The 15,963-nt window shown below is 48.8% G+C and overlaps 1 protein-coding gene across 3 annotated transcripts in view; it reads left to right on the top strand.

The window, feature by feature from the left end:
• EGFR (epidermal growth factor receptor) overlaps positions 1 to 15,700 on the top strand; it is a 199,863-nt gene extending 184,163 nt beyond the window's left edge. For 2 of the 3 annotated variants that reach the window (XM_078059944.1, XM_036122804.2), the window contains 9 exons: positions 3,320 to 3,475; positions 4,378 to 4,453; positions 7,865 to 8,011; positions 9,479 to 9,576; positions 10,734 to 10,901; positions 11,278 to 11,325; positions 11,489 to 11,665; positions 12,037 to 12,139; positions 12,859 to 15,700. In XM_078059944.1, coding sequence (XP_077916070.1) covers positions 3,320 to 3,475; positions 4,378 to 4,453; positions 7,865 to 8,011; positions 9,479 to 9,576; positions 10,734 to 10,901; positions 11,278 to 11,325; positions 11,489 to 11,665; positions 12,037 to 12,139; positions 12,859 to 13,217 — 1,332 coding nt within the window. In that variant the 3' untranslated portion in view covers positions 13,218 to 15,700. The remainder of the gene's footprint in view (positions 1 to 3,319; positions 3,476 to 4,377; positions 4,454 to 7,864; positions 8,012 to 9,478; positions 9,577 to 10,733; positions 10,902 to 11,277; positions 11,326 to 11,488; positions 11,666 to 12,036; positions 12,140 to 12,858) is intronic. The other variant, XM_036122805.2, reaches the window with a different exon arrangement.
• The last annotated feature ends 263 nt before the right edge of the window (positions 15,701 to 15,963 follow it).

A 15,963-nucleotide genomic window follows, 5' to 3' on the forward strand; every position in this document is an offset into this window, starting at 1 on the left:
TGGAGTTTCAGAATTCGTCCTAGCTGTCCTGTAGTAATTAACAAAAAGAAATACGTTGATTTAAATTAAAGTGAGGCTCTCGGAGAGGAATCCGGAAATGAGCTTCCCAAGAGGCCCCACTGAGGCCCAGGCTGATACGCTTCCTGTGGTGTCTGTTTAGATGGACTCTGATCAGGGCTCTTATCTTTGCCGACTGACTGGTTAAAATATAACTTTGCCGGGCACCGAGATGGCCCTTTAAACTGCCTCGATGGTGTGGGACAGAGACTGATGAATAGAGTTTTATCTGAGTTCAAATGAGCCGAATCTGGCCGCCCCCAAATCCTCTCTGATTTAACCCCTCTGGCTGATTAGCTGTGCGCCCCAGAAGACATAAACGGCTCTTTCCCAAGCCTTCCCCGAGGACGGATAGTCTCAGGAAACGTCACCATTTATTAAAGTTGTCCTGGTCCTTTACAGACCCGGGGGGCGGAGGCGGGGCCCGGGTCAATTTATTAGGTTTACACGACAGTGTGGACTTACCCCGTGGCACAGAGCCAAGGGGCTGGGCGGCTGGGGTTTTTTGTTTATTTGGAGCTTCTCTGACATCTCAAGCAGCCTCTGGGCCAGCAGGCAAGTTTCACGTGGAGGCCCCAGCAGGACATCAGGACTGGGTCCCACCGGTGGTCTCAGGGACTCAGAGCCCTAGGTCTGACCGGCCTCTGGACCCGCTGGGGCGGCTCTCAGCGTGGTCGTGCGGCGCACCGGCACTCTGGCCCCCGAGGAGGCTTCTTGGAAGATGTGCTGGAAACACGCGGCGCATCATCAGTGCTCAGAACTGTCGGCCGCTGTATCACTCCTTCATTCTTTCATCTGGTCATTTTTTTTTTAAGATTTTATTTACTTATTTGACAGAGACAGCGAGAGAGGGAACACAAGCAGGGGGAGTGGGAGAGGGAGAAGCAGGCTTCCCGCTGAGCAGGGAGCCCGATGCGGGGCTCGATCCCAGGACCCTGGGACCATGACCTGAGCTGAAGGCAGACGCTTAACCAGCTGAGCCACCCAGGCGCCCCTCATCCGTTCATTTTTCAACAAACTTCTGTGAAAAACGTGTCCAGTGTGCAGACTGTGGGGCATTTAAAGAGGCAGAATGAGAAGTTTGAGATGGTAGTTGAGTGAAGCTGGAAATACCCTCTGAAGTCCCCCCCCCGCCCCTTGTGGGTCTAAGGAACGCAGCAAACACAAATTTGAAATAAAGCAAGAGGGACAGGGCAAGATGGACTGGTTCCTGCGTGTCCGGCCGTGCCACGGTGACTCAGCTCCTACCACTGAGGAAGTCTTCGGGAAGTACCGAGGAAGCAGGGTCAGCGACACAGGGTGGAAGGAAGAAGAGAAAACGGGGTGAGAGAGAGAAGGAGAGAGAGAGAGAACGAGTGAGCTCATACAGCCTGGAATGCAGATGTTGCGCCTCACCAGGCAAGAGGCCAAGCACAATTAACCCGTTTTGAATGGGTAAGAGTACACCATGTTTAATAAATAGAGGCCTTGCTCTTTTATAAGACACAGGAGGACTGAGCAGGGTCCCAGGAACCACAGGAGAGACGGAAGCTGATGAATGGAGCATACTGTGACGGGGTCGTGGGGAGAGGTGACGGGGTAGTAAGTCAATCCTCTGTTTGGAGGAGTATTCTCGGCTTCTGCTCCTTCCCTCTCGCTCCCCACATGCCGTTCCTAAATAATAATCCCTAATTTGGAAGTGCCGTGCCAGAGAGAACCTGCTAGTTTCCTCTTGAGTAGACATGAGCCCCGTTAACCTTATTTTGCTGCATCTGAGGAATCTTAGGAGGGGAACACTTAAATCACACAGCATCTTAAACATTCAGGAACTTTCTAGAAAATACGAGGGAGAAGGGAGACATGGGGGTTAATCATCTTTTTTCCAAAGAAAGGCCTCAAAAATAGCCCTCAGAGGCTAATTCCTGGTAGCATCTTCCTAAGATCCTAGCTTCCTACGATGGTTAGTTCTGCTCCAGAAAGAAAAATTTTTAATTTCACTTCACGAATAATTTTCACCTACTGTCTATGCAAAAGGAAGCACAGAATTTGCCAGAAAACTGGGGAATCCATCCTTAGCGGCAGGTTCTCCCTGCAGGTGCCCTCTCACGGAGATCCCACCGCAGCTTCGAGAAAGCCAGAGACTAGAGCTGCGTGGGTGAAGCCCAGTTGTCTGCATTTCATGCGCTTCAGTAAGCATTTCTGTGCCTGTCTTTGCTGGAGAGCACATGAGTGTCAGCTGTAAAGGAGGTTGGAAACGTGGTCCACTCCCCTGGCTGGAGAGAGAGAGGCACATCCGTGAGCAAGTGGGAGAGAATGTGGTACCAACAACGTAAGATGTCTGCAGAACTTAGCAGCGTCTCCCGCCTGCCAGCCTGGCCCTGCGTAGAGGTTGAGCTGCCAAGCTCATGTCACCAGGTTGGAGCTTGGTAGGGTCCCAGGGAGCTTGGCTGAGCTGGAGCACGGAGCAAGGAAAAGGAGAGGCTGCGAGTGCTCGTGACAGTTGGCAAGAAAGCCGTGGGCAAGGACTGGACTTGAGAGGGAGTATTTCCGGGCATTCACGTGTCAGGCACTGTGCTACGTGCTTCTCGAATATTCTTTTCTTGCTCTCTCTCAGTAGCGATGATTCTGATCGCCACAGAGTTAGGGAGGCGACCAAAGGGGGGGTGGGTGGGAAGTGCCACCTTGTCAAAGCAAATTCAGTGTCCATGTGATTTCATTTAAAAAAAACAAGGAGATCAAACTGGAAAAAAAAAAATCTTGTCCATTGGTAGCAGATCACGGCAGGTAGTCCGGGAAAGCGTGAGGGCAGTGTGGCTTCACAGCCCTGAGAAGCATGGACCTTCCCTGCTTTACAGGTCAGCTACGCACCAGGAAGGTGACCCCAGGCAGGTGGCACGGTTGCCAAGTTCCAGACAAGCTTCCAGCCAGGTCTCAGCTTGCTCTGCCCTCGGATACTTGGTTCATCTGGGTTTAAAACTGGAGTCACTAGATGGAGCAAAGTTAGCACGTCAGCAGCTCATTGTATCTTCATTGATTTGTCTTTTCATCAATTCAGTTGATAGTTACTAGTGTTTACAGGGTGCAAGTGACTGGGTCCATCAGGGGAAGCACACAGACGGGGGCAAGCGCAGTCCCTGACGTGGAAAGCTCCGAGTCCAGTGTGAACATGACGTCAGAGCTTTGTGCGCAGGCGCCTTGCCATCTCTGCTTGAACCCCCGTCTGCGCTCTCCAGGGCAGTCTGCTAAGCAATGCTTTCCCTCACTGCATGGCCCCATGTTTCAGGGCATGAACTACCTGGAAGACCGGCGCTTGGTGCACCGCGACCTGGCAGCCAGAAACGTCCTGGTGAAGACACCACAGCATGTCAAGATCACAGATTTTGGGCTGGCCAAACTGCTTGGAGCCGAGGAGAAAGAATACCACGCAGAAGGAGGCAAAGTAAGAGGCTGGCTTGTAGATCGGCGAGCATTTTCTCACCAGCAGACTGACCGATGTAGGGGACGTTCTCAGAACGTTCTGGGTGAGGGCGCAGCGACTGCCGCTGACACCTGGGTCTAGCCAGGGTCTTCTTCTGGAAGTACAGACCAGAGGAGCTGCTTTGAGAGCAGGATTTGCTGGGATAGTGAGAATAGATGTTTCTATCGTGTCCAGAGGCCAAAGCCAATAAACACGAGCTCAGCTCCATCTTCGGGTGACCATTAGCCAAGGTTAGGTCTCAACCTCCCCACTTCAGAAGGGCAGCTGGGAAATGTCACAGCTATTGAGGACATCTCAGAAATACTGAAAACTCCCCGTGCCGTTCCTAGAGCTCCCGAGGGTCTCTGTAACTCTTGGAGGGTTGGCTCCCTCCTCCCAGACAGACTTGGGGGTCCTCCGGGGGGCTCTCTCCCAGCACTGGGGGGGGTGCAAGTCTCATTTTAGGCCCTCCAGTAGCTCTGAATTGGCTGTACCCCTCTTAAGTTTCTCTCTGACCTGGATGGCTCCAAGCAGTCAGCCAAGCAGCCAAACTCCCATAAACGTGGGGTGGCTAGGACCACAGTGCACCACCAGGACCCCCAGGCCGCAGCATGTGCACCCAGTTCACCAGAACTGCCCACAGACCAAAGGTCCTCAGCTGAGGCCTTCGTGAAACCACACCTGGGGCCGAACAGAATAGCCCTGTTTTCTACCAGATTTAAAACTTGCTCCTGCTGGGAGGGAGCGCTGGTCCTAGGGTATCGGGGTGGGGTGGCCTGGCTTTCCCACGTTTGTCACTTGTAATCTGTTTCAATGTGATTTAATTTTTTGCACCAGAGGGAAGCTAATGGTTATCTTATTACTTCCTCTCTCATCATTCCAAGGTGCCTATCAAGTGGATGGCTTTGGAATCAATTTTACACCGAATTTATACCCACCAAAGTGATGTGTGGAGCTATGGTGAGTCAAAATCTTGATGCTAATGAATGCGTACTGAGCTGAAGCCCGCTTGTATCGTTTGTTGATTTACGTTCTATGCTCTGTCATCCAAATACTTTCTTCCAAGACAGTGACTAATAATAGCGTAGTAGTTGCTGTCTATCCTACTGAGAAAACATGGCAAAGGAAATGGAGTCTGACTAGCATATTACATGTCACTGGAGATACTGGTGAGCTTGTCAAGGAGGGGGGGTAACGGAGGGAAAGAGAGCTCGGACTTAGGAAGTGCCTGGACCTGCGACATCAAACCAAACTTGACCTCTTGCCATGGATTTGAAGTCAACCAAAGGGAGGTGACAAATGGGGTTTTCCGGGTAGAGACGTGAGGTTTTGTGATGGACTAGCTCAGTGGCCATTGTTTCATGCAGTGAATGGTAGTCTTTGTGTATCAGAGAGAATGGCTTGACAAGAGGGCACTGTGAGGATGTGTCTGTGGGGGGGAAGAAAAAGAAGCAAGGGAAATAGTTATTGTTGGGAGCTCTAGTGAGGACATCTCATCAGGACTGATTCTCTGTTTCCCCTCCAAATCCCCCCGTGGCCCTGCACAGGCCCGTGCCCCTCCTCTCCAACACGCTTTCCCGTTCTTGCCTCATTGCCTTTGCACAAAGGATAGCTTGAGTCTACAAGGGCCTCGCCATTTAAGAAGGTGTCACTAACACATTCTCACAGGCTGCCATGTTTACACCTGTTCACAGTCGGTCCTCACGAGCCCAGCAATCTGCTGGAAGCCCACAGAATAGCTCACCTGATACATTTCTCTGTGAATTATCAGTCTATTCCCACTGCTAAAGCAACGGGGGTGAGGGTGAGGGGCCACCCCATCTCCGTAGAAATGGGTATTTGGGGAGAGCAAGATCGAGGCAAATGTCCAAGAGGAATTTGGTTATTATCACAAAAACAAATCATTCAGGCTATCATCCACTTAGGGGCTTTTTTCATAGCATTATTAACTTCCTAATATTTTAAATGTATTTTAGTTTCAGGGATCTCTGTCTCTTCTGCTAGGATGGAGGCTTTACGAAGACAGAGATCTTTCTGAGTGAATAAGTGAATTTTTTCCATGTACCTGTGAGCTGAACTGCCTGCGATTAATGAACTAGATAAGGAAATAAAGCTATTCTGATGCCTTGTTATTTTAGTCATTTTCAAGATGTGTCTCCTCCCCAAGGGGGATGAGAAGAAATGCTTCTTTTCCCACTCCTGAGTCCCATCCAGAGGCATCTCCGTGGTCGCCTCCTTCCCTCAGGTTCCTGATGGGTCTTCTCTCTCCCTGTTCTGCCCACATTCATCTGTTCTCCAGACAGCAGACAAAAAAATACTTTTAAACCATAGCAGACTTTTAATTCTCTGCTTAATAGCCTTCTTTGGTTTTGCACGTATGTTCCAAACAAAACCTGAGCTCCTCACTGGTGTGGCTCCTCCTTCTCCAGAATCACGTGGCTGCACTTCCCCCCTTGCCCTCCGTGTGGCCGGCGGCCTTGGCCAACTCGTCATCTGTCCGGAGTTGGCCCACATCTGTTGAATAACTGAAAACTCTTAAATTCTGTGACTTAATGCCTTTGGATGATTACAAGCAGTACCAGAAAGTCTGCCTCACTGTAGTGGTCGTGTGTTTTTCATTTCAGTGGAAATTGTGTTGTCAGTGATTATAATCCGCCGTCCCTGGCAGTAACTGGAATTGTTAAACCACAAACCTAACGGTCTAGTTTAAAAAACAAATCCTGTTGGGGCGCCTGGGTGGCTCAGTCAGTTAAAGTGCCCGACTCTTGATTTCGGCTCAGGTCATGATCTCAGGGTTGTGAGATCGAGCCCCGCGTCGGGCTCCGCGATCAGCGCAGAGTCTGCTGAGAGATTCTGTCTCCCTGTGCCCCTCCCCCTGCTCCCTTGTGCATGCTCGCTCGCTCTCTCTCAAATAAATAAATAAAAATCTTTAAAAAACAAATCCTATTATTCCGCTCTCCAGTTTCCAGTCAAGACAAAGTATTTTAATAAATTAGGAACGTATGCGTTCCACTTAGGAGTTGAAAAGAGAGAGAATTCATACCACGTTCCAGGCTCTCTCCAAAGCCACAACCAGGTAGGCACACTACTTGAAAACCTGAAAACCTTGGCTTCCCACAGGAATTCATTGTGCATGTTTATACATAATGTTTAAACCTAGTTAGAGGGGAGTGAATTGACTTCATGGATCTGGAAGTGAGATTTTATTTTTTCATCAAGTCCATACTGACACTGTGGTGAGGAAGGACAGAAGAATCTGTTTTGTTGCCCTTGGACCATTACTTTGCTTCATTTTGCAATCTTGCATGCCCTATATTCAGGTCGTTCGGTTCTGGGATGGCCCCTGGTTAATCCAAGCAGACCTGTGGGAACATGTGTCTAGTGGCCAGCTCTTAAGAAAATGGACCATCAGACCAGCTGGAGATCAGGAAACCGCCAGGATCCTGTGTCTGCTCCCTCCCTGTGTAGTCTGGGGACCTAGACTCAATCCCACTGGAGTCACCCCAGTGCACCTTCCCTGTGCAGGTTTCCAGAGCAGAGAATCCCATCAAGGGAGGCACAGAGATGGAAGGATCATCAGAACCCAGGGATGGTCTGGAAAAACACCAATTCTAAAACTACTGCTTTGATTTTTTTTTTTTTAATCATGATGATTGATTTATTTTTGAAATAAAAGATTTGGGGTTTTTATGGTTTTTTTTTTAATTTATTTTTTTTAAAGATTTTATTTATTTATTTGAGAGACAGAGAATGAGAGAGAGAGAGAGAGCACATGAGAGGGGGGAGGGTCAGAGGGCGAAGCAGACTCCCTGCCGAGCAGGGAGCCCGATGCGGAACTCGATCCTGGGACTCCAGGATCATGACCTGAGCCGAAGGCAGTTGCTTAACTGAGCCACCCAGGTGCCCCTGGGGTTTTTATGTTTATTAAAAAGAACGTAGGGCTTTTTGGTTTCCAATTTTTATTATTATTTAAAAATGCATTGTATAAACCTTGTCTGCAGTCTCCGTCTTCCATATATACAAGTCGCTTAGGGCAGATGTCTGAGTGTGGAACTCCTGCTCCTTATGTCATCATAGCGATTGCGTTGTGTTTGTTGCTATTACTAAAAGTTTTACCATTTATTGGCCACTTACTATTTGCCTGGCGTTGTCTGAACAGTTCAGTTGCGTTATCTTATTTGAACTATCCCATAAGACAGACACTGTCATTATCCCACTTCACAGAAAGGTACACTGAGGCTTCTGGCCGTCCAGCTGGTTGCCCAAAGCCGCAGAAACGTAGGTTTTTAAAGTTAGAAACATTTAAATGATGACTAAAGCAAGGTGTCGTGACTATTATCAACTCATAAAGCAACTGCTTCATCCTCTCAGGAGTCACCGTTTGGGAGTTGATGACCTTTGGGTCCAAGCCTTATGACGGTATCCCCGCAAGTGAGATCTCAACCATCCTGGAGAAAGGAGAGCGCCTCCCGCAGCCGCCCATATGCACCATCGATGTCTACATGATCATGGTCAAGTGTGAGTGACTGCCGTGGCCATCCACGCGGGCTTACCCGGGTGTTGGCACTCAGAGTGCCTTGTTGGGCCTAGAAAGGTGTCGCAGCCCGTAGCCAAAAGACTGAGACCTTTGATTCCCGGAAAAAAACGTCACGTTCTTTATGGCAGGCACCGAAGTCCAGAAACGTCTATAAATACGCTCTCCCAGCATTCTTCAGGAAGCATTTCCTTGACCCATTGAGCACAGTGACTTGGCATGTGCCCATGTTTGCAAGCAAATAAGTAAAATCACATTCCTCCAGAAACCATTACACCAAAATATTCTCTTCCCTGAGTTGCTCGATGAAAACGGCGCCGCACGTTTTGAAGCCTGTAACCAGAGAGACCGAATGTTTTTAAACGCCTAACAATGAGTAAGCACATGAGGCTGATAGAATCAACATTTCTGCCTTGACTTAAGCCTCTCAAATGATAGATCTCCGTGAGGTCTTTTGCAGCATAGCAAGTAAACATTTTAATCTGAACAAGAGTGTGTAACGTGGTCGGTGCTGTCGTTCAGCCGGAAGCACAAGTTCAGCAGGCTCTGAGGATAGCATTCCACGCGTGGTGAGCACTGATGCAAGAAAGTAGCACAGGGAATATGACGGGGCCAAGTCGGTGTAAATACTAATGCCTTTCCGAACTTTAGACCCCAGAGTTAACCTACTTTAACTTCCTTGCTTTGGACTGAGGAAGCTGGGATCCAGAGAGGTTACATGATTCATCTGAGGTCACATAGCACAGCAGTCTGTCCTAAAATAACTTGACAGCCTGCCGATAAAAAATAAATGTGAGCCCTCAAGAGAGACAAGGATTTCCAGCTGATCGCTGTTCCTCGAGCTTGTTTAATCCAGGCTTAGATCACTATGTAATCAAACGGGCTGGCGAGGTCCACCAGCGTCCTAGGGAAGGCCCTGGAACACCCCCTTGACTTGCGTGCTTGGTGACTGAGGACGGAAGACAATGAAAGCGTAAGGGTGCGGAGTTCCCAAACCCCGAGGCTCTTAAAGTCCCTGACTTTCCCTAAATTGAATCTAGTTTTCAGCTTGCAAGCGAATATAGATGAAAGTAGATGTCCACTGAGGACTTGGCCGGAGAGCCCGGACACCGGGGCTCCCTATGGTCTTAGCTGTTCACAAAGAGCGATGTATCCAAGGCTGCTGGATCACTTAAGGTGATGATACCAGAACTCTGGCCCCAGGAAGAGAGGCATAGGAAATCAGAGGACGGTGCTGTCATTCTGATGCAGGTATTTTATGTCATCATGGTCTTCAAACTGCGATCAGCGTGAGTTTGTCAAGACTTTATAAAGGGCCTATCACAAAGATTCGGTTTCTGCATCGCTTCCTTTCCTAAAAGCGTCTCACCATAAATGCTTTCTGGAAGCAATGCCATCTTTACCATTTCTTTCAGGGTCTAATTGTACTGTTTTCCTCATTCCTTCCCCAGGCTGGATGATAGATGCAGACAGTCGCCCAAAATTCCGCGAATTGATCATCGAATTCTCCAAAATGGCCAGAGACCCCCAGCGCTACCTTGTCATCCAGGTACCAGATCACAGTCTCTGAGCTTCCACTGGGAGAAGTCCCTCTGATGAGTGTCCAGTATCCCTGTGTTCCACTGTGTACCGGTTCGATGTCCCTGTCTCCCAGGTCCCGTCCTTAAATCCTCAGCACCTTAGAGCAAGCCTTGGTTAAGGCACGGGCCACACTGTGACCTAAGTGTTCATTTGTAGGGCCCCCCCGACTCCATTTGCCATTCTCGTCTGAACTCTAGCATCCAGACATACTCAGTTCCGTGTGTCGTCTTCATATTTCGGTTTGCCAAGGCCTTTGCTCCATCAGATGGAGAAGCAGGGCTTTGGTGGCTGCAAATCTCACTCCAAATCCCTGAGTCTCCGCTTAGCGCTTTAGGTTAAGAAAACCAAACTCACGGGGCAGTTTTAATTAAGTCAGTGAAATCATGTATGCAGAATAATTTACATGGCACCTGAAGATTCTGCTTAGCAATTCTGGCGCGTGTGTGTTGGGGGGTGGGGAGAAGGGGGTTTCCACATACCTCCCAGCAAGCGATTCCCTGACGCCAGCTAGGTGGCTCTCCCCAAAACTCCATGTGTTCACCAACCCGGAAGCTCTCCGAACCCAGTCCTTTGGGGCTTTATGGAGCCTGCATTAAATAGGTGTTGTTGGTTAAATTAGTGGCCAAATGGTGATTGACCACCTGCAGCCCCTCCCCCATTGCAGGACATCAGGGAGGGTGATGGACCGGAAGTTCCAATCCCCTCATCTCTGGTTGGTCCCCCCCCACCATCCCCCATCCTTCAGTGTGGTCCTAAAGCCCCTTGTCAAAATAAAAAAAGACACCTTTGCCACTCTCACCACTTGGGAGATTCCTTAAGAGGTCTATGCCAGGAGTAGGGACAAATGTCTTTTTATTAATTACAAGATCGCAGCACCTAACAGCATAGTACACACTCAACAAATGGCTGTTCCTTCATCCCTTTCTTCTTCCTCTTAAGCTGTTTCTGTTTCATTAAGGAGCTTTTAAACATCAAAGAGTTTTTAATGTTTTAATGTCAGGTGGGGGAGGGAAGGAACCAGGGTGATTGTATTAGAACCAAACTGCCAAACAGAGAGGCGTCTGCCAAAAAAGTGGCATAGCACCTCTCTGGGCCTTACCAATTGTCTCAAAACCTCTGCACCAGGGGGATGAGAGGATGCATTTGCCAAGCCCTACAGACTCCAACTTTTACCGCGCCCTGATGGACGAAGAGGACATGGAGGACGTTGTCGATGCCGATGAGTACCTCATCCCCCAGCAAGGCTTCTTCCATAGCCCCTCCACATCCCGGACCCCCCTCCTAAGTTCTCTGGTACGAAATGTCGCTCCTTCTCAAGCGCCAGGTCTGCTGCTTTGAATGAATTGTTCAGAGACAGGGATACCCATCTAGTAGAACTCACACAGAGACAGAGAAGTCGATTTTAACCAAATGGTCAAGCCAAAGTCAGACTGAATCAGTCAAGTGTATTAGTTCTTTTATGACATTGCAGTAACTGGACCGTAACCTCTTTAGGTCTACTAAGGGCCAGAATTAGGTCAGAACTAACCTAGTTTTTCTAAAGCTAATGGGTCAAGACAAAGTGAAGCGCCTTTAATTATATCCACTCCCTGAGACCCCACCTCCTGCGTTCAGTGGGCATGGGTGAGAATATGCACGCGTACCCTCAACAACTTCGATTCTTTTCCAGAGTGCCACCAGCAACAATTCCACCGTGGCTTGCATTGACAGAAATGGGGTACGTATGAACACCTCGTAAACCCGAATTAAGTAACAGCTCCGTATCACGGCTCTACCGCACATAGAAGATGTGCCCACCTTACCCCAGCTAACCTCGATTTTCCTCCTGAATTGCCTTCCTTCCTTCCTTCTCCCTGTGGTTTCCCTGACCCCTACCCTAGGGCCAGCAGTTAGCTCTCACTGATCGCAGGGCTGTTCAGAATGGGGTTTGTGGACCTACAACAGCATCACCTGGCGGTTTGTTAGAAACGCAAACTGTCGAGCCGCCGACCCAGACCTACGGAAGTAGGAATGCGAGGGGCAGAGCCGGGCCACCCGTGTTGGAGCCAGCCTTCCAGGTGATGCTGATGCTTGGTGCGAGGCCTTGATCGAGACTTATGCTTACCAGTATAGAAGCCAAGAGCCACACGCGTCTATTTCAGTGTAAACGGGTGACCATCTTGAAGGGCAGAGATCATAGAACATTTCTGTCACTGCCCAAAGCCCTGCTGCACGGCACTGACCAGGTCCTTGCCACTCGCCCTGTGGTCCGTGGGCCCCCAGCACGGGCATCACCCCGGGGGCTTGTGGGAAATGCAGGGTCTCAGGCGCTGTCTTGGACCCTACTGAATCAGAATCTGCAGTTTCACAAAATCTCAGGTGATTTTTATACACTTCGAGGTCTGCGCAGCACTGACTGGGGTAACCTTGCCTTATCGCCTCCCCTCAGAGCTGCCCCCTCAAAGAAGACAGCTTCCTGCAGCGGTACAGCTCAGACCCCACTGGCACTCTGACCGAGGACAACATAGATGACACTTTCCTCCCAGCGCCTGGTGAGTGGCTCACCCTGGACGAGGTCACACTCCTCGGCCTCCCCATGCAGCAGGGCCGGCCTCCATCCCCTGGTGCCCAGGCTGCTTGCTTCCCTCGAGCCGGTCCAGAAGTGGACACCGTGGCGAGTTTGCAGACACGAAGTAAGGAGTAAGAGGCAGAGAAATACGGAACAGCTGAGCATGCGTGCGGGTCTTTGTGTTGAACTCAAGTCATGTCCGGCCGGGAGGTGTGTTTTTAGGATCAGTTTGCAGATTTTCTAGAATTTGAGGCAAACATCACGCGGGCATGCGTGCGCAAGCGTGTGTGAGAGAGTGTGAGCAAGCGTGTGTGGGTATGATTGTGTGTGTGTGGATGAGTGTGTGTGCACGCACGCATGTGACAAATTCGATCCTGGCTCCATTCTTAGCCAACGAAACATGTATTCTCCTAATCTCAGCTTTATCCCCAGATGTTCTTGTGTGCACACACACATCTTAAGGCCGTCTATCCTTTTGAGAACTTTAAATTGGCAGGAGATAAATGTGCCCACTGCTTTCAGAATTCTAGAAAAGAACATAGTTTGTATTGCAGCAACAGCAAGATAGTCATCTTGCCAGACGCCCCCTACCGTCAGTTGCCTTGTGGAAGAATATCGACAGGGTTCAGATGTACAGATGGAAAATCCTGCCAGGGTTAAGGCTTTGCTGTTACCTCACTTGTGATTTCTTTTCCGTTTCAGAATACATAAACCAGTCCGTTCCCAAAAGGCCTGCGGGTTCCGTCCAGAACCCCGTCTATCACAATCAGCCTCTGAATCCAGCTCCTGGCAGAGACCCTCACTACCAAAATCCCCACAGCAACGCAGTGGACAACCCTGAGTATCTCAACACCCACCCTACCTGCGTCAGCAGTGTGCTCGACGGCCCCAGCCTCTGGGCCCAGAAGGGCAACCACCAAATCAGCCTGGACAACCCTGACTACCAGCAGGACTTCTTCCCCAACGAAGCCAAGTCAAATGGCATCTTCAAGGGTCCTGCAGCTGAAAATGCAGACTACCTGAGAGTAGCACCACCCAGCAGTGAGTTTATTGGAGCATGACCATGGAGGAGAGCGCAGGACATGAGCGTCTCAGATGTGTCGCCCCCCTGGGACCAAGCCACGGCAGCTACACATTAGTGCTGGTAGTCACGCCCACGTTAACTCTCAGACCCGGGGACTGGTTTGGCCATATGTGCTCTGATGGACCCATCCTTCACCCAGGAAGCGCCCCCTCCTCGGGTGCACTTTGGAAAGTTGCTGGGACATTCCTTTGTCTTCAAACTGTGAGGCCTCCGCAAAAAGGCATCCAGCAAGAATATTGTCTCTTTGGGCAGAAGTTCACCTTTCCATGAGGTATATTTGATAAAAAACAAAACAAAACAAAACCAAAAAAACTGCATAAGGAGTTTTATTGCTTGGGGACCCTGGGGGTTTTTAATTGTCATTCTTGATTTTATTTCTCATGGGCTTTTCCAATGAGGAAGAAGCTTGCTCATAGCACTTGCTGCACGGAGTTGATCCAGACCCAACTGTGACCAAGAAGCAAGGGTCAGAGTCTTCCAGCTAACATTTGATTCCACTGACTCTGCTTCAAGATTCTTCCACTGCAAGACAATTAAAAAAAAAAAAAAACAACTAGAAGTACTCTGTGTCCTAAGCGGGACTGATTGGTAGCAAATCATAGCAGGTACAAGAGGATAAGCCACTTTGAAGCCTTCCTGAGCGCAGAAGAAATGGAGGGGGTAGAATTCTTCTTCAGACTTCTTTTTATATAAATTTCTTCATGGTACTTACTCGTCATCGGTTGACCAGTGTTTTCTAGTTATAAGTATTGGACTTACTTCTTTATTTTCCATTCCACTGTTTTGAAAAACTCAGTATGCTTTCCCTGTCGGTGAGCGGAGACGGTACCTCAAACCGTAACCTGGACCAGCTCGTATTTGATCAGCATTCAGACCAATAGCCTTTAATCAAGACGGAACGATAATGCAAAAGTTCACACAAGAACATGGCTCCCAAATTTGAGTCTCAGAGAAAATACATCAGGTCCTTTGGGGGTTGGGGAATGGGCATATATCAGGACACTGCAGAAATGAGAAGCTGTTCCTAAAACTCCCACCCCGCCCTTTACTACCAAATTAGGCTACTTAGGGGACATAATTTTCTTTTTATTTTACTTTAGAAGTTTTTTACTCAAAGGGTACTTTTTTCCCCTCTCTGGTAAGCTGCCCCCAAAGCCCCTCCTCGCCCTTTGTGAATGAAAGGATCCAGGCTCTGGGGCCACCAAGCAGAAACTGACAGCCCTCACCCCTGGGGGCACATTTTACAGGGGGAAGTAAAAACACTATGCGTCGGGGAATTAAAGTGGGAAATACGAAATCAGAGTTTGAAATCGATGATAATGCCTTAACAACATCTACAGGTAGTTTTTCGAAAAAAAAAACCAAATTCCCTCGTAAGACAATTTCCCTATCATTGGAGGATCCAGCTAATTTAGGGCACCAAGTGTTTTTCCACCTCGTGTGTCCTCGCAACCTGACCGGTTCATGGCAGCCCTTTGTACAGAGGTGTTAAACGCTCTTAGTCCATATCCAGTCTTTCAAGGAAAAAACGTTTCAGACAGTATTTTCGGCCTACGGATGTGTTCAGCCACACACACGTATGAGATTTCCCTTTTGTTGTTACAGTATTTATTGGTTCTCAGATCAGGGCCCCAGTTTTGTTACCAGTAGATTGACTTTGTCCCGATGGAAATATAAACTCTATTCAATTCAATTCCACTATGTTTTCAGATACTCTTTAAGCACCCATACCAGCCCAGCATAGGCTCTAAAGAGATAAAAATAAATAAAACATAATCCCCAATTCCAAGAAATGCACAATTTAGTAAAGGGAATTGGCTTGACTCATAAATAGAAACCTTCAAATAATATGACAGGCGCTAGGCAAAGACAGGTCAGCCAGGCCCGGACAGCACGGCAGGGAAGAGTGGGTCCTGCCTGGGGGGACCTGGAAGGCTCATCAGGGAGGGAGTGGTAGAGTTGGGCCAAACCATGACTAGGGTCTTAGCCACGAGGGAAATGGAAGTGTGTTCCCAGCAGAGGAAACCTTGACCAAGAAAGCGTCTGCCGGAGGAACTGCTAATAAAGTGGGAGAAAAGCTGCACTCGTGCATCTTAACAAGCTGTCCCTTTAAGCCTGGGATCTAGCTTGCAGCGTTCCCGCAGTGCCCAAAATGTGGCGTCCTCACTCAGGATCTGAAAATGATGAGTGAAAAGATTATATATTTCTAAGACTCGAACATTTTATGCCATTGTCAGTAAACCACTTTCATTATTTATTCACCTCAGAACATAAATATTTTCATCAGAAGTTTCTTCGGCCCTGGGAAACAGACGGATGCACATTTTGTTACCACTTATTCATCAAGAAGCAAGTGATTGAGGGAGAGCAACTGTATGTCAGTCCAGCTGTAGCAGTTAAATCCTAGTATTTTTGTAATTTGCAATATTTTACTATAACATAATAAAACAGCGAAAACTATTCAAGCTTTTTCTCCTTTGTATTTCAGTTTTCCTGCATAGAATCTAGTTGCTGAATTCCCTGGATTTTAAAGCTGTGTTTCCCACAGTGTCCTCACCATGGCTGGCTGTCCCGGGGGGTGCAGAGGGGGCTTGGAGATGCTTCAGAGCCCGAGTCAGGGACCCCCACCATCACTATGGGCAGACGAGGAGAGGGGGCCCTCCGGAGCACCGGTGTTTCCATCTCATGGCCCGGCTTGGCCAGAGTTCAAAGCTTACACTCCA

This window comes from Halichoerus grypus, chromosome 12 (assembly GCF_964656455.1).
Source record: "Halichoerus grypus chromosome 12, mHalGry1.hap1.1, whole genome shotgun sequence".
NCBI lineage: Eukaryota > Metazoa > Chordata > Mammalia > Carnivora > Phocidae > Halichoerus > Halichoerus grypus.